The sequence below is a fragment of the Rhinopithecus roxellana genome, chromosome 4 (genome assembly GCF_007565055.1).
Source record: "Rhinopithecus roxellana isolate Shanxi Qingling chromosome 4, ASM756505v1, whole genome shotgun sequence".
Classification (NCBI taxonomy): domain Eukaryota; kingdom Metazoa; phylum Chordata; class Mammalia; order Primates; family Cercopithecidae; genus Rhinopithecus; species Rhinopithecus roxellana.
Window position 1 is genome coordinate 38,141,249 of NC_044552.1, and position 18,566 is coordinate 38,159,814.

An 18,566-nucleotide genomic window follows, 5' to 3' on the forward strand; every position below is an offset into this window, starting at 1 on the left:
AAAATTGACTGGGCATGCATGCACCTGTAGTTCCAGCTACTGGGGAGACTGAAATGGGAGGATGGCTTGGGTCCTAGTCTCCCTGTCCCGGTCACTCTGAGCATGCCTGGTGTTCAGGTGTGTGTGGGGGCCATAGGCTTACTGCTTATGAGGTTTAGGCAAGCGGGTCTCATGTATTGTCCTGTTCCAGTTACTCCTTCTAGTTACTCCCACTTACTGAGGCTACAGCGGAGAGGACTGGAGCACAAAAGAGTCAACATTCTTAAGGAAACACAATTAGAAAGTGCAGGCTGGGCTGGGCGCGGTGGCTCAGGCCTATAATCCCAGCACTTTGAGAGATGGAGGTGGGTGGATCACTTGAGCTCAGGTGTTTGAGACCAGCCTGACCAACATGGTGAAACCCCGTCTCTACTGAAAATACAAAAAAATTAGCCTGGCATGATGGCACACTCCTATAATCCCAGCTACTTGGGAGGCTGAGGTAGGAGAATTGCTTGAACCCAGGAGGCAGAGGTTGCAGTGAGCTGAGATCCCGCCATTGCACTCTAGCCTGGGCAAAAAGAGCAAAACTCCATCTCAAAAAAAAAAAAAAAAAAAAAGTGCAGTCTGGGTTCCAACTCCGAGGGAAATCCTGCATATGTTCCCTGCCCTCTCCTCCCCCTAGACTGGAAGTGGGGGCCAGCCCAGCTGCCCGCTCCCCTCAATATACCAGGTGCTAGAACACAGCTGTTTCTTCCTTGTTCCCCAACCCAGGCAGACTGTAATTGGTGGGGCAGAGCAGGGCGGGGCTACCCCCTTGTTGAATCCACTGGGGCTATCTCCACTCCAGGCAAATCCAGCCAGAGACTGATTCTGAGCAGCAGTTCTGCCTGGTGAGAGCTACCATGGATTGGTGGGGATAGGGGACTGGGAGGTCAGGAAGTGTCAGCAGGTCAGGGTGGATCAGGAGCCCCAAAAGAAAAATTAGAATTGCCTGGAGAAGAACTGCTAGACTGAGGGAGAAGGGTTAGGGAATTTCAGGGGCATGGAGGCTGTGCTGCAAGAGGAGGGGGTGACTAGAGGAAGGGAGGGGCCAGGGAGCAGTAGGAATGCCTGGAGCTGGGAATGGCAAACTGTAGGTCTTGGTTTACTCTTTCCTTGGTGCAGTCTCCCTGTCTGTGCTATGGTGAGAACCTTCCTGCCTTAGCTGCCTTGCCAAGAGAAAGGGCTTCATGAAAGCAAAAATGACCTGCAAATTGAGGTCAGGAGCAGGAAGGCGTAAACTGAAGGGAGGCGGAACTCCTACCCACCCCATGTCCTTGCCAGGTGAGGTGGAAGCAGGACATGCAAGCCTAAAGTCTGTGTTGTCTTCCCAGGCACTGACTCACTGGCCCTGCCATGCCCGCGCCACTGTTCCCACTGCTGCTTCGATTGCTGCTGTCCCGTCTGCTGCTGCCTGTCGCCCGCCTGACCCGCCAGTACCTCCTGCCCCTCCTGCGCCGATTGGCCCGCCGCCTGGGCTCCCAGGACATGCGAGAGGCTTTGCTGGGCTGTCTGCTGTTCATTCTCAGCCAGCAACACTCGCCAGACGCTGGGGAGGCCTCAAGAGTGGACCGCCTGGAGAGGAGGGAGAGGTTAGGCCCCCAGAAGTGAGGCCACGAGTCCTGGCAGCAGCTGAATCCACAAAATGCTTTCTTCTGGAGTAGGATAATCCTGGCACCAGCACTGACCGAAGCCTGCCCAGTGAACAGAAGATAGAGTGAGGATTGTGCATGAGATGGATCTGCCACAGACATGCCTCTCCACTCCCAACAGAAATGTCTTTCTGGAAGAATGCCTTGCATCTAGCACGAAATTGATCATTGCCCCTCTGTCCTCCAGCAGTTCCTCCCAAAGACCACTCCTAATCACCTCTGGCCTCAGGTGGGAGGGGAAGTAACACCCACCCACCCCTGCCATCCCTGCAAATGAGAACATCAAGGTTCCCAATGCTTAACTGAGGGACAAGTGACAATTTAGCAGAGAGGAAAGATTTGAATCCAGACTGTCTTCCAGACTCAGGACCTACCTTAAAATAATATCTGAGTTCCCTATGGAGGCAGACCTGCCTGCACAGCCCAGCACTCAGCAAGTGCTCAATAAATATTTGATTTGAATTATTTCCATGCCTTTGAAAGTCTAATCACCCAGACTGTTGCCCTGCAGAACAGTTTAACCTGGCCTGGCAGCTGGTGGGGGTGGGGGAGAGGAGAGATGGACAATTGTACAAGGGTTTATTTTGCTACCTATTCCATTGTGGTTTCAGTCCTCACAGCCTGGAAGTTGTTTCTCCCTGCTTAGTTTCGGTCAGTATGTCACACTGTGACCCAGAAATGGCTTGAGTCTAGGAGGAAGTTTGCCTGGCTAGCGAACAGTAAGGAAGAAAATGTCCTCCAGTGAGTTGGAGGACTTCTTCAGCTAGTGGTGGTGAGACAGAGGGGTGATACACTTGCTAAGAGACTGGGTGGGAGGCCACCCAGGGAGGCAGTGCAGAAATCCATCCCCTTGAGGGTCATCCCACCCTTGAAGAGACTAGGGGTGGGTGACTGGCCTTAAGAACTGACTTCATCATTTCCTTCTCCCTAGTGGGAGGCCCCTGAGGGGTCAAATAAGAGTTAGACCCAGAAGAGTCAATCAACATGCTTAAGGAAACACAGAAAGTACAGTCTGGGCTGGGCACGGTGGCTCACGCCTATAATCCCAGCACTTTGGGAGGCCGAGGCAGGCGGATCACCTGAGGTTGGGAGTTCGAGACCTGCCTGACCACCATGGAGAAACCCCGTCTCTATTAAAAATACAAAATTAGCTGGGCGTAGTGACAGTATGCCTGTAATCCCAGCTCCTCCAGAGGCTGAGGCAGGAGAATCGCTTGAATCTGGGAGGCGGAGATTGCGCCATTGCACTCCAACCTGGACAACGAGAGCGAAACTCCGTCTTAAAAAAAAAAAAAAAAGACACATTTGCATCCCAGCCTCCGGATAATTTGCTTATTGTTTCCAGGCAATAATCCTCCCTCTCTGGGTGAATGTTGGGCTCTATCTAGGTTCAGAGGATAGTGAGGAGTACAGGACCCTGTCGGGATTCCAGTCTCCTCTCCACACCTGTTAGAAGGCTTGGTTGGGGAAGAAGTGAGCCCTGAGCTGTGTGCCCCAGTCCCAGCCCTGAGGGGCTTTCGGCCAGCCGCATGCCGTCCCTCCCCACCACCCCATCGGCTTCCTTCGGGAGTCTTCAAAGCCAGTGCACGTGCTCCCAGGTCTCAGGGAGGCGACCTGGGGGAGGGGTAGAGAGAAGGGAGTCCCAGCCCCTGGGCCCCTAACCCCGTCCCTTTCCGAAGCCTCGGGTGGCCAAAGGCGCCTGCCGCCAGTCCGGTGCCCGACGGGCCCCTCCCACTGAGTAGGTAGGCTCTGCTTTCCCCGCCCCCGAGCCGTGAGGACTGGGCAGAGCCGGCTGCGGAGCTCTGGGCGGGCGCTGGGGTCGCCTGCTGCAGCCTCTCTTCCGCCCGGCGGTCAGCACCGGTCAGGCCCGGCGCGGGCTGCGCTCTCCAGCCGTGGCTATGGCCCCAGCCCCGAGATGAGGAGGGAGAGAACTAGGGGCCCGCAGGCCTGGGAATTTCCGTCCCCCGCCAAGTCCGGATGCCAGCTCCACAGTCTCAGCAGGTGCGCTGGGCGGGGCCGGGGGACCTGGGGGTGGGGGCGAGGTCTGCGCTGTTCCCACGCTGCCTGGTGGGACAGGGGGCCAGTAGGGGAACCTGCTGGGCTACAGCGTCTCAGGGGAGTCAGAATCTTTGGTTTCTGGATGCGGGGCCACTTTTCTGGGACTTCAAAGGCCGTTATTAGATGACTGCCGCCCCAAACTCCCCAACCACTTACAGATGCCCCAGGAACATAGGGTAGGGGGAAGAGGTGTGGAAAAGTAACCTAGACCAGCTCAGACCTAGCTGAACAAAGAATTAAGTCTTCTTGAACCCCGAGCCAGTACCCACCCTGTGAACACACCTGTCTTTACTTAAAAATTTTTGATGTTTTATTCATCATGGAGTCTTTAAAAACAAAACAAAAACAAAAACCGAGTCTTGCTCTGTTGTTCAGGCTGGAGGGCAGTGGTGTGACCACAGCTTACTGCAGCCTCGACCTCATGGACTCAAATCATCCTCCAGACATCCTCCCACCTCAGCCTCCCAAAGTGCCAGGACCACAGGCATGTGTCAACATGCTTGGCTAACTTTTTTTTTTTTTTTTTTTTGAGATAGAGTCTGCCTACTATGCCCAGGCTGGTCTTGAACTCTTAAGCTCAAGTGATTCTTCTACCTTGGCCTCCCAAAGTGCTGGGATGACAGTGTGAGCCACTGCACTTGGCATCATGGAATCTTGATTTGTAGACATTGCATTAAAACTTATTTTGGTAAGGGCCGGGCGCGGTGGCTCATGCCTGTAATCCCAGTGCTTTGGGAGGCTGAGGCAGGCGGATCACAAGGTCAGGAGTTCAAGACCAGCCTGACCAATGTGGTGAAACCCTGTCTCTACTTAAAAAAAGAAAAAAAAAATTAGCTGGGCATGGTGGCACACGCCTGTAATCCCAGCTACTCAGGAGGCTGAGGCAGGAGAATATCTTGAACCCAGGAGGTGGAGGTTGCAGTGAGCTGAGATCACACCACTGCACTCCAGCCTGGGTGACAGAGTGAGACTCTGTCTCAAAGGAAAAAAAAGAAAATATTTTGGTTACACTAAAATTTATCTTTTTTTTTTTTTTTTTTTTGACAAGGTCTTGCTCTGTTGCCTAGGCTGGAGTGCAATGGCAGGATGATGGCTCACTGCAGTGTCAACCTCCTGGGCTCTAGTGAACCTCCCGCCTCAGCCTCTGGAGTAGCTGGAACCACAGGCTGGAGCCACCATGCCTGGCTAATTTATTTTAATTTTTTTGTAGAGATGGGGTCTATGTTGCCCAGGCTGGTCTTGAATTCCTAGGCTCAAGTGATCCACCTCGGCCTCCCAAAGTGCTGAGATTTCAGGCATGAGCCACTGCTCCTGGCCTAAAATTTATCTTGATTAATGAGGTTTTTGGCTTCCCCTTACATTTTACACCCCTGGCAAGTGCCTCACTGGCCTCTCCCTAGTCCCAGCCCTGTCACAAGGCCATGGAGATATAGTCACAAACACAACTGAGAACATAGACAGTCATGAGACATGTGCTGGTTACCAACCCCCAGGCCAAACAAACACTTTCAGCAAACACAGATGACTTGTTGGTGACAGCTGAGAGGACACAGGCCTGGGGAGAGAGAGGACTGTGTGTGAGGTGGTAAGTCATGCTTGGGGCCTGCCAAGTAGGGGAGGGAGTCTGGGGCAAGCCACCGTCCCATATAGGGTGGTGGATAAGGTGGAGAGTAGGGGTGCGGCAGGACCAGCCCTTCCCACCCCACCCCTTCGACAGGGACCTGAGGGAGCTCAGGGAGGGAGAGAGGCCAGAAGACCAGGCAGAGACTGAAGAGAGCTGGCAAGGCCTGGCTAGAAAAACTCCAGGCAAAGCCTGTGTGAGTTGGGGCTCCCCAGGCTGTCCAGCAGGGGGCCCTGGCACCCAGCAACCTCCTCTGCTTGGGAGGTGGCTACAGAGGGGTGTGGGTGCTGGCTAGGGGCCCAGCAGGATGGATGCCAGATGGACTTCTCTCCAACAATAACAGCACTGGCTGTTGCCGTCTGCCTAGCCGGCAGGGCCCCAGTGCGGGTGGGGAGAGGAACCAGCCTTCCCCAGTCTGGCCTGAGACCCTCACCACTTCCCTCCAGTTTTCTTCCACCACCAGTCCCCTTTGTACACAATTGCAGCCACTGGCCACCAGCCTTGCCATGTCTGGCAGATCTTCTGACCACTAGCCCTGCCACCCCCACAGACCCAGAGACCAGGAAAGGAGGGTGGGGAGCGAGGAAGGGGGCCAAGGCAGAGGGGAGAGGAGGGCTAGGAGAGGAAGAGAGAGAGACTGGACAAACATGAGGGCGGGAATTAGGGGGTTGTGGACAGACATGAAGCCACTCTCAAGTCATGGAGCAGTGCCTAGAAAAATACCACCCAAACCCATCTTCCTGCCCTCTGGTTAGGGCTGGCGGGGATGTGGGGGATGGGTGGGGTGGGTGAGGGTTGGGAAGGAATATGTGTGTCATCTCTGTGGGGCATGGAAGCACAAGGCTGGGGACACCCATTTTGGAGTAGCTTGGGGAGAGCCACTGACCCTAAGTAGAAAAGCCACCTCTCTCCTTAGGGCTCTGTCTGTTTCTCTGGGGACAGGGTAGGACTACCTTATCCCTATGATGTGAGGTACTGCCAATTGTTAATCAGTGTCTGTGGCTTCTCTAGGGAACAAGCCCTTCAGGTCAGTGGGCATGGGGTGAGCAGCGTGGGTTGGATTTTCTCCTCAGGACCTTTCCAGCCTTAGGATCACGCTCTAGCACTAAGTGCTGCTGGAAGGGCAGGGAGTGCACCCCACCCCACCCCATTTATTGCTCAGCCAAAGAGAGGGCCTCCCTCCCCCTCCCTTGGAGGGACTTGCTGGACCACCCCTCAGCACACCCACACCTACCTCCTCAGCTAGTGGAGGACGTGATCAGCAAGGCTTCCGCCTCTCAGGACGGCTGGGACAATAGGATTCACTCAGGATGTAAGGCTGTTCCTGGCTTTTTCTCTTCCCATTCCCAGCTATGCCTCAGTTTTCCAAAGTGTTGGATTTAGAAAGGGTGAATTATGAGGGAGTTGGAGGGTTGTGCCCCTGTCCACCTCCGCACGCACACACAAGCACAGGCAGAGGCACATACCCCTCCAAGTCAAAGTTGTGGGTGGTGTGGTGTTTGTGCGTCTGTGGCTGGGACTGGATGTGTCAGGGATGGGGAAACCATCATGCTGCTCACAGAAAATGGGAGGTGGGGACAGAAGCAGTTTTGAAGGAAAATAAGAGGGGGACTGAAAGAAAGAAGGGGGCGTTGAAAGGGAGGGCGCTGGGAGGAAAAAGGTGCAGTGTGGAGGAAGCGCAGCGTGGGCGGGGCTTGGGAAGAGATAACGGAACATCTGAGGTGCAGTGGGCCGTAGGGCGTCGGGGCCATTCTGAGTAGCGGGTGTGTAAGTGGAACAGTCCCTAGATAGATTTTATGGGAGTCTGCTCAGGTCCTTAATGTGTGGCTGTACCCTCCAGACCCATGTGCCCCACACGAAGGACAACCGTGGCGTGGCAGGGCCCAAAGAGGTCCTGTCTACCGAAATAACACCACCAGGCGGCCCTGGAGGCGCAGGGGCTCGGGGTGGGGACCGCAGAGCGCGCAGAGTCGCCGTGGGGTGGCAGGGGCGGGCCGGGGGCGGGGCCGCGGGCGCGCGGGTGTAGGGGAGGGAGGTGGCAGTGGGCTCGGGGCGGGGCGGGCCCAGCGGAGGGCGGGTTTGAATGTGCCCCGGCGGGCGCGGGAAGCTGCAGGAAGAGCGCGCGGATCTCAGCGCGGGAGCACTGCTTCTCCGGCAGGTGCTGCCCGGGGCCGGGGACTGGGGACCGCCAGGGGGGAAGACGCCGCTGCCCGCTTGCCACGGAGGGCAGGGAGGCCGGGTCTGACGGCTCCGCAGCCCGGAGAAGGATCGCCGGGTGGGGCCCCAGTGCGGAGCGTGCGGAGACGCGCAGCACGTGGCGCGCACGGGCCAGGGAGCCGGAGGACCCTGCGGGGACCGGGACCCGAGCTGGGCTGGGCGGCTTGCCTCCCTGGCCTGAAACAGACTGCGGTCACGTTGACCTCCGCAAGGGGCAGGCGAGTGGACGGGTGATCCCGGTCTATCCGGTCGGTAACAGGGAGGGGCCGTGCCGCCGACTGCGCTGGCGGAGGGGAATGGGGATGGGGATGGAGGCTCGCGAGCGGAGGTGCGGGGCTGTCTCTTTAACCTGGGTCTTTTACTGGCTAAAGTCGTATCCCTGGCGTCTCCTTCCAGCGCACGTCCTCATTTACTGGTTTACTGTGAGAGTATATGACAGGGCGAAGACACACACTCCTCGGCTTTGCTTACCAGGAGACAGCAGTCGTAGGTCAAGGCTGGCTCCAACCCTGCCCTCACACCTCTAGGGGTCTCTCTGCAGCCCCGTGGTCGTCCTTTTGCCTACTCCTCTCGGTGGCCTCCTGACCCTTTAACTTTCCTCCTGCTTGTGTTAGCTCCCCATGCCAGGATGTGTGTGATGGGGCGGGGCTGAGGTGCCTGACACTCAAGTCAGGCTGGGAATGATCTTGGTCTCCACCTAATTTTTCCCTTTAGTTGGATCAGAGTTCCCCCCCACCTCCGAGTCTACAGGGCTAGCTGAGAAGCAGCTTTTATACTTCTCTCCATTCAAAAGGAGCTTGAACATTTAATTTGGATTCTAGCTCCTCCACTCACCAGCTCTGTGACCTCAGGCAAGTTACTCAACCTCTCTGAACCTCAGCTGGCCCAATCTATTCAGTGCTAGTACTAGCTTATGGGTGGTTGTGAGGAAAAGACGAGAGATCTGCAGATAGTGGCTGGCCCCATATGAGATCCTGGGAGTGGAGAATTGCAGGAGAGGTGTTGGGAGTCTGGAGGCAGGGAGGTACTCAATTTGGTGGCTGCTTTCAGGGGCCCACCTCAGCAGGCCAAGGCATAGTTGGAGGGACACCAGATGCTCTGAGCTGGTATCAGATCCCTGTTTGCTGCTGGGCAAAGGCAGACGAGCAAAACATGAAGGCTGGCCAGCTGAATGTTAGGATATGGGCAGGAGGAGAGGGCTGCCCGTGGTGGAGTTGAATTGTGCCCAAGACTGGAATGGGAACTCCTGAGAACAGAGAGAGCAGGGGTGTAGCTGGGGGATAGGGAAGAAATAAATACTTCTTCTCTAAGCCCAAGCCAGTTTTACCCAGGAGAACAGGAGCTATTCTCCCCACCCCAGGCCTCCATCTGCTTTGAAGTTGCACCTGCCCTTTACTGCCAGGAATCTTGCCTGTGGGGTGGAGTACAGGGTATGCGGGTATGAGGTAAGAACCTAGAGGAAGAGTCCCTACTACCTAATAGAAAACCTGAGACCTAGGCAGGGTGCGGTGGCTCATGCCTGTAATCCCAGCACTTTGGGAAGCCAAGGTGGGTGGATCACCTGAGGTCGGGAGTTCCAAACCAGCCTGGTCAACATGGTGAAACCCCATCTCTACTAAAAATACAGAAATCAGCCAGGCGTGGTGGCAGGAGCCTGTATTCCCAGCTACTCAGGAGGCTGAGGCAGGATAATCACTTGAACCTGGGAGGCAGAATTTGCAGTGAGCCAAGATTGTGCCATTGCACTCCAACCTGGGCAACAGGAGCAAAAACTCCATCTCAAAGAAAAGAAAAAGAAAACCTGAGACCTGAGCCTTTCCCCCACCCCCCACCCCAGTAATGCCCTCTTGCCTTCATCTCTCTAGAAAATGTAAATATGATTATTTACCATTCTGGTGCCTAGGACAGTGCCTGGCTAGCATGCAGAGGTCCTCAGTAAATATTTGTTGAAGGGGTGATTGGAGGAATCCTTCTGCCTCCATCTGGAGGTGTGGGCTGAGGGGCCGAGGAGGACCTCTGAGAGCTTGGAGTTTCCCCAGGGAGGGTTGAGAGGAACTACAGGGAAGTGGGAGAGCCCATAAAACATCTCATGGTGCCCAGCTGCTTCTGTTTGTCTGAGTGGGCCCTGGAGCAATGCTGCACCTGTGAGAGCTCCCCTGCTGAGACTCCCTGTTCTCTTATCTCCCAAGTGACGGGTGGCTTTTTATCTCCTGGGTGTGCTTCTGCTTCTTTGCTTGCAAGCCTTCTTAGAATGGGGCCCCATGAAGCCTGAGGGACTCTCTCCTGATATGCCCTGTGCCACCTTTTTCATTCTGGATCCGCACCCAGGAGCCCGTGAACAAGGCCCGTTGCCTGAGCCTGAACTAGGAGCACCTCCTAGGGACTGCCCAGGCTCGCTCTGCTCTGACCCTTCCGCTGGCCAGTCTGGGCACCTGGTAAGTGCCCAGAAAGGGAGGGAGGGGAAGCTGTCCTTTCACCCCAAACAGCAAGACCTGGGCCCAGCTAGGCCTGAGTGTGGGGGATGTGTCAGTGCACATCTGCCTGGCTTCCCATGCCATCCAATGGGAAAACTGTTGAATCTGGTGGTGCCAGGGGGTCTTCCCCTACACAAATGGGGAGCAGGAGAGGGACGCTGAGGGAGAAGGATAGGAGCTTTGGGATCCACCCCTCCAATCTTCTTTACAAGGTCACTCTCAGAAAGGGGAAGAGGACAGAAGCCTGTGACAGAGGAACTAAGGGAGCACTAGGTGACCCTAGGGTCAGGAGGTGGGAGGAGGAAGGGCTGTACCCCCACATCCATTATGAAATATTTTCCTGGAAAACCAGCCAGCAACTAGGAAGCTCCTGGGCAGTGGCTGGAAAGAAAGGTTAAGGTGCCAACAGCAGAGAAGCTGGAATCTGGGGTGCCTCCAGGAGAGGACAGCCCCACTCTAGCAGTGAATCCAGGGGCTTCCCAGGGAGGGTGGAGAGACCAGATTTGTGGAGAGGGGCCTGGGGAGCCTCTGATTTGGCCTCAGCCGTCATCACCGTTGTCTCAGCTGCTGCAGATCTGCCTGCTCTGTGTCCTTCCTCCTCCTCCCCTGACCTCTTTGCTGTGTCTCCTCCATTTGTCTTCCTCCTTCCCTTGTCATCACTGTCCCTGACCCCTCTCGTCCTCTTCCCTGCCTTCTTTGACTGTCTTTCCCTCCCTCCCATCATCTTTCCTCCTCCTTCCCTCCTGCTCTCCACCCTCCTGTTTCCCAGCTTATAAACTGCTTCGGCTGCTGGATAAAAATAGCGGTGGCAGCGGCCAGGCCGGGAGCCAGGTAGAGTCTGAGCAGGCAGGGGGGCCGTGCAGGACTGGCCTGCTGGGCCAGGGGGCTGGGTGGGGGTCAAGTTAAGTGGTCCTGAGGGCAGGGTACAGAGGGGGTCTTAGTGGACTCCTCGACTGGCCTGTTCTGTCAGCCCTGCCCCCTCTCCCCTTAAGAGCCCGTGGAGGCCTGTGGCAGGGCCAAGACAGGGCCTTACACTGTTCCTGCCCCTAGCAGGCCCCTGAGGGAGGGAGCTGTCAGCCAGGCAAAACCGAGAACATCATCGCCATGACAACCAGTCACCAGCCTCAGGACAGGTAAGGGGTAGGGGGCTGGGCTGTGGATCCAGGGAATGGGTTTTCAGGGATCTAGGTGCAGTGCCCTTTGGAACTGGGGGTTGCCACTGCTGGCTGGCCTTCCAGCCAGGTAGCTATGAGTCAGGTCTTCATCAGGGGCGGGGACCCCTTGTGCCTTGGCTGGGTGCTGGCTGGGGTGTCTGTGGGAAGGGCAGGGTGCGTGGGCAGCAGTCCCTCCCTGGCGTGTCTGTGTTTCCACTGTTGCTCTCCAGCCAGTTTGCGGCTTCTGGCTCCTCCCGCCACCACTGTGGGGAGATACTTGCCTCACCCCTCCTTCCAATGCACATCTGGCAAAACTGCCCTGGGGCCTCTGCCTTAGATGACCTGGCCCACCCTGGTTCTCTAACTGATCTTCTTCTCAATTCCCCGCCTCTGGAGCCTGTGAATTCCCAATCAAGTTAGACTTGCAGTTATGACTGTGAATATGTGTTTTGGAAGAGGAGGCTGTAGCTTAATTCAATTTCTTAAAGGGATCTGGGACCAAAGAAGGCTGAGGAAGTGATGCCTGATATCCAAAGCTCCTTCAAAGCATCAGGCTCTGTCCTTCCCTCCAGCTGAGGTCCCAGAAACCCATCACGTCTGCCCTACCCATCTCATCTCCCTCCTGTGCCAAAGGCTATGAAACTAGGCCACTTGTGCCTGTGGGGGCTTTGAGCACGTAGCTTCATCTCTCTGGGACTGTTTTCCAACCTGTAAAATAGAACTAAAAGTATCTACTTCCCAGGCAGTGGATCTAGAAGTAAGAGAATTTAAGGAGGCATGGCAGTAAGTCCAGGCCCCAGGGTGCTTCCCTGTCTCCTGTGTTTCATTCCCAGGCTGCCTGCCCAGTCTGTCCCCACCTCCGCTCTCCTGTGGGCAGTTCCCTGAAGCCCTCGCTGTCTCCATTTGCCTTATTGCACAGCTCAGTCATTTCACAGCGCCCCCTGCCCCAATCCTCTCTCCTCTGTGACTTCGGGAGTTTTTCCTTCCACTTTGGGCCTCTGAACCAAGGCTTTAGCTTCTCCAAGGGAAGCGTGTATATGAGGGGGCTGGGGGACTGCAGTTGCATTAACTTAGACATGCTCACGTGGGGCACTCACCACTCCATCCCTGTGTGAGGCCTGCCAGCCGTCCAGGCTCTTGCACTCTGGCCAGGCCTGTCTTCTCACTGCCTTGGGCTTTATCCCTGCCATCTCTGAAAAGAGCTGGTGTTGGCTCTGGGGAGGGTGTGCAGACCCAACTGGAGATCTACATGGGCTGGGCTGGGGTTACTCAGCTTTCAGGCAAGGCCTACCTGGGAGAAGCTGGCCTGAACCGGAAGGGCCTTGAAGTATAGGGCCTGGGGCATTTCCCTGGCCAAAAAAGGGCAGCCCTTATTTATACCCTGAAGCCCAGATGACCTCCAGTGGCCCCATACCTCCTGGCCTGCCCTGGGTGGTATGAACTACAAAGTTCTGTTTGGCCAGGAAGAAAACAGCTCTAAGGCCTTCTCTTCACAGCGGCCCTGAGGCACCCTGCCCGCCTGCCCCTGTAGGTTCAGAATAGTATGGGAGTTTCTCAACCTCAGACTCCTCTCTGGGGAGCAACACAGTCCCTGACCAGACAGCATAATTACTTCCAGCCTGCCTGGTGGGGGTGGAAGACACTTGCTGCTTGCTTTCTCATTCATCCACCCACCCCCAGCCCTTCGGCAGGATTTCCAAAACCATCTCCGGATGTGTGGGTCACACTGGTTCCCAGCCTGCAGAGTCCCCCAGGCCTTCCAGGACTGATAACTATGGTCCTGTCAGCCATGCCATTCAGTCCTATGACCCTGACCCCCTCCCCACCCTGAATTCCAACAAGCCGTGTACCCTTTTCTCCCCCCACACCCATAAGAGGACACATGCAAATGGACACAAACACAGATGCCCTGGGACCTAGAGAGACTGAGGATGGACAGGGGCTTCCCTGGGGCTTATCGTGGAATGGGGCAGGATGGTGCGTCACTTGGCCCCTCTTTCCTCCTCCACTGCAGATACAAAGCTGTCTGGCTTATCTTCTTCATGCTGGGTCTGGGAACGCTGCTCCCATGGAATTTTTTCATGACGGCCACTCAGGTGAGGCCGGAGGGACTGGGCTCCATGGGGCATTGCCCACTGTGCCTGCAGGATCTGACTCTGTGCTTGTAGGCACAGGGAGAGAGATTTCAACACTCCTCTCTGCAACTCCTACAGTATTTCACAAACCGCCTGGACATGTCCCAGAATGTGTCCTTGGTCACTGCTGAACTGAGCAAGGACGCCCAGGCATCAGCCGCCCCTGCAGCACCCTTGCCGGAGCGGAACTCTCTCAGTGTCATCTTCAACAATGTCATGACCCTATGTGCTATGCTGCCGCTGCTGTTATTCACCTACCTCAACTCCTTCCTGCATCAGAGGTGAGTGCCCACCCCCTCCCCAGCCCCCAGCCTGACCCTCACTGTTTCCTGCACCCCCTTGGCTGAGCCCCAGCTTTGCCCACTTGTTTCTGCCACCCTTGGCCTCTCCCGGCAGGATCCCTCAGTCCATACGGATCCTGGGCAGCCTGGTGGCCATCCTGCTGGTGTTTCTGATCACTGCCATCCTGGTGAAGGTGCAGCTGGATGCTCTGCCCTTCTTTGTCATCACCATGATCAAGATCGTACTCATTAACTGTAAGCTGGGCCAGGAGGGGGCCTGTGGGAGGAGGCATGCCCAACTACCCCCACTCTTTTTTCAGACCCACTGTTAGCCAGAGAGAAGCCCAGCCTCTGCCTGAAGGGAGTGGATGCTGTGAGCAGTTGGGATTCAGAGGCCTGAGTGGGCCTGGACCAGGGCTGGGAGGGGGCAGAGAGAAGGGCAGCTCAGCCTTAAGGCCCACCGAGAGTAAAGTAGGAATGACAGGGACCTGTCTTCTTGGGCACCTCCAACCGCCAACCGTAGCGCCCCTGCTCATGCCCACCCTGTTTCCCCAGCGTTTGGTGCCATCCTGCAGGGCAGCCTGTTTGGTCTGGCTGGCCTCCTGCCTGCCAGCTACACGGCCCCCATCATGAGTGGCCAGGGCCTAGCAGGCTTCTTTGCCTCCGTGGCCATGATCTGCGCTATTGCCAGTAAGTCCGGCTGTCTACCTGCCCAGTGCCCTGGTGTGGTGGGGAGAAGGGATGGGGCCTATCTCTGATCACTGACACCACCCCAGGTGGCTCGGAGCTATCAGAAAGTGCCTTTGGCTACTTTATCACAGCCTGTGCTGTTATCATTTTGACCATCATCTGTTACCTGGGCCTGCCCCGCCTGGTGAGTAAATGGAGGGAGCTGGGGTTTGGGGTATAGGGGTCTGGGGTGTTCTGAGGATAAAACCTGAAGGAGGCTGGGATTCTGGATATTCTGCCTGTGAATCCACCTCCCCCGTCTCCCTTACTTGATAGGAATTCTACCGCTACTACCAGCAGCTCAAGCTCGAAGGACCCGGGGAGCAGGAGACCAAGTTGGACCTCATTAGCAAAGGTCCGAAGAGCCTGAGGAAGCTGGGGTGGAGGAGGATGGTATACCAGGCGGGGGAGAGCACAAGCAAAGAGAACAAAGATGAGTGCACTGTGTTAGCTAGCAGCCCTGAGCCAGAGGAGGACCGAAGAACTGGGGTGGGGAGAGGAAGACAATAGGAAATAAGGGCCGGCAATGATAAAATGGGGGCAGATCCTGGATAACCTGGAACGCCTGAGGTGTTTGGACTAAAGGCAGTGGGAAGCAATTGCAGATTCCTCAGTGAGGAATAACATGACCTGAGGCTCCTGGGAGAGGCCAGGCCCCCGGGACTTGAGCTGTAGGGATTTGGAGGCGAGGTTTGGTTTAAGGTTAGGGTACGGCTGGGACTGGTTTGGGACTGGTTAAGGAGGCGTCTACTTTCAAGTGATCCCAGCCCTTTTGGGGAATGTTTGTGTTGTCTTCTGTTGCGCTGTCCTCCCCACAACTTGGAGATTCTTCCACCCCGCAGGAGAGGAGCCAAGAGCAGGCAAAGAAGAGTCTGGAGTTTCAGTTTCCAACTCTCAGCCCACCAACGAAAGCCACTCTATCAAAGCCATCCTGAAAAATGTATGTAGGGAAGGTTATCCTACCTTCTACCCCTTGTCCTCTTTCTCTCCTTTTGCTCCCTCCCTCTGCCACCCATCTCCTCCCTTTCTGACCTGAGAGTGGTCGCTCCTGGATTCTTTTGTGTGTGCATGTGTGCCCATGTGTGCATGCCAGGGGTGGGGTTCGGGGTTCCCTTTTTTTTTTTTTTTTGAGACAGAGTTTCACTCTTGTTGCCCAGGTAGGAGTGCAATGGCACAATTTACACTCACTGCAACCTCCATCTCCCAAGTTCAAGTGATTCTCCTGCCTCAGCCTCCCAAGTAGCTGAGATTACAGGCATATGCCACCCTGCCCGGCTAATTTTTTGTATTTAGTAGAGACAGGGTTTCACCAGGTCAAGCTGGTCTCAAACTCCTGACCTCAGGTGATCCACCCACCTTGGCCTCCCAAAGTGCTGGGATTACAGGCGTGAGCCACCGCATCTGGCCCGGATTCGTGGTTCTTTAATGCACAGCCACCATGAAGACACAGGCACCTGGGTGACTCTACCCCTTCTATCTAGATCTCAGTCCTGGCTTTCTCTGTCTGCTTCATCTTCACTATCACCATTGGGATGTTTCCAGCCGTGACTGTTGAGGTCAAGTCCAGCATTGCAGGCGGCAGCACCTGGGGTGAGGATGCCACAGGTTCCCAGCATGGGAACAGACAGGATCTTGAGCTGGGCTGGAAGTAGGGAAGAGAGGGAGCCTGAGTCACCTTCTCCCCATTTCCTGGGTTCATTTGCCCTTCCCTGGGCTGGAAGCATCTTCTCCATTTTACTGTTGGGGAAGCTGAGGCCCAGTGAAGGTTAGGCTTGCTATACCTGCCTCTGTGAGCCTGATAACCACCCGTTCATCTCCTCTTCCAGAACGTTACTTCATTCCTGTGTCCTGTTTCTTGACTTTCAATATCTTTGACTGGTTGGGCCGGAGCCTCACAGCTGTATTCATGTGGGTAAGTGAAGGAAGAGGGCCCCAGGCCCCTGTGGGAAGTAAGAGTCCAGCCTGGACCCAGAGAGGGAACCAAGAAAGTATGGTAGTAAGGGGACCATTTGTTTTAAAGTCGAGGCATAATTTATGTATAGTTAAGTACAAGTCTTAAGTGTACAACTTAATGAATATATATATATGCATACCTGCCCAGATGGAGATATAGAGTATTTCCAGCATTCCAGAGGGCTCCACCGTGCCCCTTTCAAGAGTAACCCCCTAAGGCGAACCAGGCTTTGAGGTTTCAGTTCAGGTCCTGAGAGGCCCCAGATGGATCCTTGGGGTCCTGGCTGTGCCCTGGGGTGGTGGCCTGGGCTGAGGCCCTGCCTGGTGCCCACAGCCTGGGAAGGACAGCCGCTGGCTGCCAAGCCTGGTGCTGGCCCGGCTGGTGTTTGTGCCGCTGCTGCTGCTGTGTAACATCAAGCCCCGCCACTACCTGACTGTGGTCTTCGAGCACGATGCCTGGTTCATCTTCTTCATGGCCGCCTTTGCCTTCTCCAACGGCTACCTCGCCAGCCTCTGCATGTGCTTCGGGCCCAAGTGAGTAGGGCTGGCAGGGAACTTGGTGGCGTCAGACAGGATCTAAAGTTCCAGTAGGGGACACTCAGTAGAGGGAGGGCAAAAGGAGAGTCCCTCCCTGCTCCCAGAGCTGAAAGGAGAGATGGCTCAGGAGGGGCTCCTAGGCTGAGGGGATAGTGACTGTAGTGGAGGTGGGTGTCCAGGCTTACTTGGGTATAGGTGGAGACGGGCTCGCAGGGAGTGAAAGACAACCCCACCATACACATTCCCTCAAGGAGGAGAAGCCAGGTTGGGGTTAGGCAGCTAGGATGGGTTGATCAGCAGAATGAGGTTCAACAGTCAAGTCACCCCACCCCACCCCTCCTTCCACCCAGAGGCTCTGGGCTGGGGTACAGCCATTCTGAGGTAGCCGTGCCCTTCCTTCCCCACTTAGGAAAGTGAAGCCGGCTGAGGCGGAGACCGCAGGAGCCATCATGGCCTTCTTCCTGTGTCTGGGTCTGGCACTGGGGGCTGTTTTCTCCTTCCTGTTCCGGGCAATTGTGTGACAAAGGATGGATGGACAGAAGGACTGCCTGCCTCCCTCCCTGTCTGCCTTCTGCCCCTTCCTTCTGCCAGGGGTGAGCCTGACTGGTCTGGAGGTTTTTCTTCTAACTGACTTCTGCTTTCCACGGCGTGTGCTGGGCCCAGATCTCCAGGCCCTGGGGAGGGAGCCTTTGGACGGACAGTGGGGACATTGTGGGCTTGGGGCTCAGAGTGGAGGGAAAGGGTGTAGCCTCGGCATCTGCTTGACTTTCTCCACTCTTGGCTCTGATTGATCCCTGCTCGTGCAGGCCAGTGGAGGCTCTTGGGCTTGGAGAACACGTGTGTCTCTGTGTGTGTGTCTGTGTGTCTGTGTCGCTGTCTGTCAGACTGTCCGCCTGTCCCGGGGTGGCTAGGAGCTGGGTCTGACCGTTGTATGGTTTGACCTGATATACCCCCTCCCTCCATTCTCCCCTGTGCCTCCTCCTCTGTGTTCTCTCCATGTCCCCCTCCCAGCTCCCCATGCCCAGTTCCTACCCATCATGTACCCTGTACAGTTGCCACGTTACTGCCTTTTTAAAAAATATATTTGACAGAAACCAGGTGCCTTCAGAGGCTCTCTTATTCAAATAAAGCTTTCTTGTTTTTTTCTCCTTGGCTCCCTGTGTCCTCCAGCCGTGGCTTCATGCCCTGGAGTGGGTAGAGGGCTGGCAGCCGGAGTCCGGGAGATGAGCATGACCCAGCTGGGCCCTGGCCAGGACTGGACCTGGGTCCAAGGGCCCGGGGGTGGGGGTGGGGGGTGGGTAGTCCTCCTGGCCTCAGAGGGGCTGCAATGCCCCCTGCTGGGGCCGTAGGGGAGGGACAGGCCTAGAACCAGAACACCAAGACTGTTAGCCAAGACAGAGAGAACAGGTTTTTCCTTGCTTCACAGAACAGAGGATGGAGATAGCTCCCCATCTTTCCCTTGTCTTCACTGCCACTCCCTCCACTCTGTCCCCAGCCCCAGCAATGAACTCTACAAAACTGGCCAGCTCCTGGCCTCACTCCCATACCACCAGGCAGGAAGAGGCTGAGGCCTGAGGGTTCTCCCCTACCTGGCAACCAGCCCTGACACCAAAGCTCAGCCTGCCAGACTTCCTGGGGAACAAGAGGCCTGTGTGTCCACACAGTGAAACCAACCCTCCCCTTCTCAACCCAAACTCTGGCCTAGGGAGGAGTGGGTTGATATGGAACTATGAC

The 18,566-nt window shown here is 56.0% G+C and overlaps 2 protein-coding genes across 17 annotated transcripts; both read left to right on the forward strand.

The window, feature by feature from the left end:
- Positions 1-829: 829 nt before the first annotated feature.
- MYMX (myomixer, myoblast fusion factor) lies at positions 830-2,142 on the forward strand. Of its 2 annotated transcripts, XM_030929364.1 has the most exons (3): positions 847-872; positions 1,147-1,240; positions 1,356-2,142. In XM_030929364.1, exon 3 carries the CDS (start codon positions 1,378-1,380, stop codon positions 1,630-1,632), a length of 255 nt encoding a protein of 84 aa, XP_030785224.1. In that variant the 5' UTR covers positions 847-872; positions 1,147-1,240; positions 1,356-1,377; the 3' UTR covers positions 1,633-2,142. The 2 variants fall into 2 exon arrangements, with proteins under 2 accessions (XP_030785225.1, XP_030785224.1); XM_030929365.1 differs by lacking the exon at positions 1,147-1,240 and having other exon boundaries at positions 830-872.
- Positions 2,143-3,392: 1,250 nt separating this feature from the next.
- Positions 3,393-17,986, forward strand: SLC29A1 (solute carrier family 29 member 1 (Augustine blood group)). Of its 15 annotated transcripts, none has more exons than XM_030928580.1 (14): positions 3,456-3,674; positions 5,449-5,548; positions 11,097-11,176; positions 13,212-13,293; positions 13,411-13,613; positions 13,729-13,868; positions 14,169-14,303; positions 14,390-14,487; positions 14,619-14,697; positions 15,185-15,282; positions 15,824-15,932; positions 16,169-16,254; positions 16,630-16,829; positions 17,242-17,986. In XM_030928580.1, exons 1-14 carry the CDS (start codon positions 3,589-3,591, stop codon positions 17,351-17,353), a joined length of 1,608 nt encoding a protein of 535 aa, XP_030784440.1. In that variant the 5' UTR covers positions 3,456-3,588; the 3' UTR covers positions 17,354-17,986. The 15 variants fall into 15 exon arrangements, with proteins under 15 accessions (XP_010368066.1, XP_030784440.1, XP_030784435.1 ...); XM_030928575.1 differs by lacking the exon at positions 5,449-5,548 and adding an exon at positions 9,898-10,004 and having other exon boundaries at positions 3,457-3,674; positions 17,242-17,978; XM_010369767.2 differs by lacking the exon at positions 5,449-5,548 and adding an exon at positions 9,898-10,004 and having other exon boundaries at positions 3,457-3,674; positions 11,094-11,176; positions 17,242-17,977.
- Positions 17,987-18,566: the final 580 nt, after the last annotated feature.

Excerpts from the sequence above, each read along its gene's own strand:
- SLC29A1 (XM_030928580.1), top strand. The coding sequence starts at position 3,589 with ATGAGGAGGGAGAGAACTAGGGGCCCGCAGGCCTGGGAATTTCCGTCC. Across the intron at positions 3,675-5,448 it reads CAGCTCCACAGTCTCAGCAG|GGACCTGAGGGAGCTCAGGG; the intron begins GTGCGCTGGGCG and ends CCCCTTCGACAG. Across the intron at positions 13,294-13,410 it reads TTTTCATGACGGCCACTCAG|TATTTCACAAACCGCCTGGA; the intron begins GTGAGGCCGGAG and ends CAACTCCTACAG.
- MYMX (XM_030929365.1), top strand. The coding sequence starts at position 1,378 with ATGCCCGCGCCACTGTTCCCACTGCTGCTTCGATTGCTGCTGTCCCGT.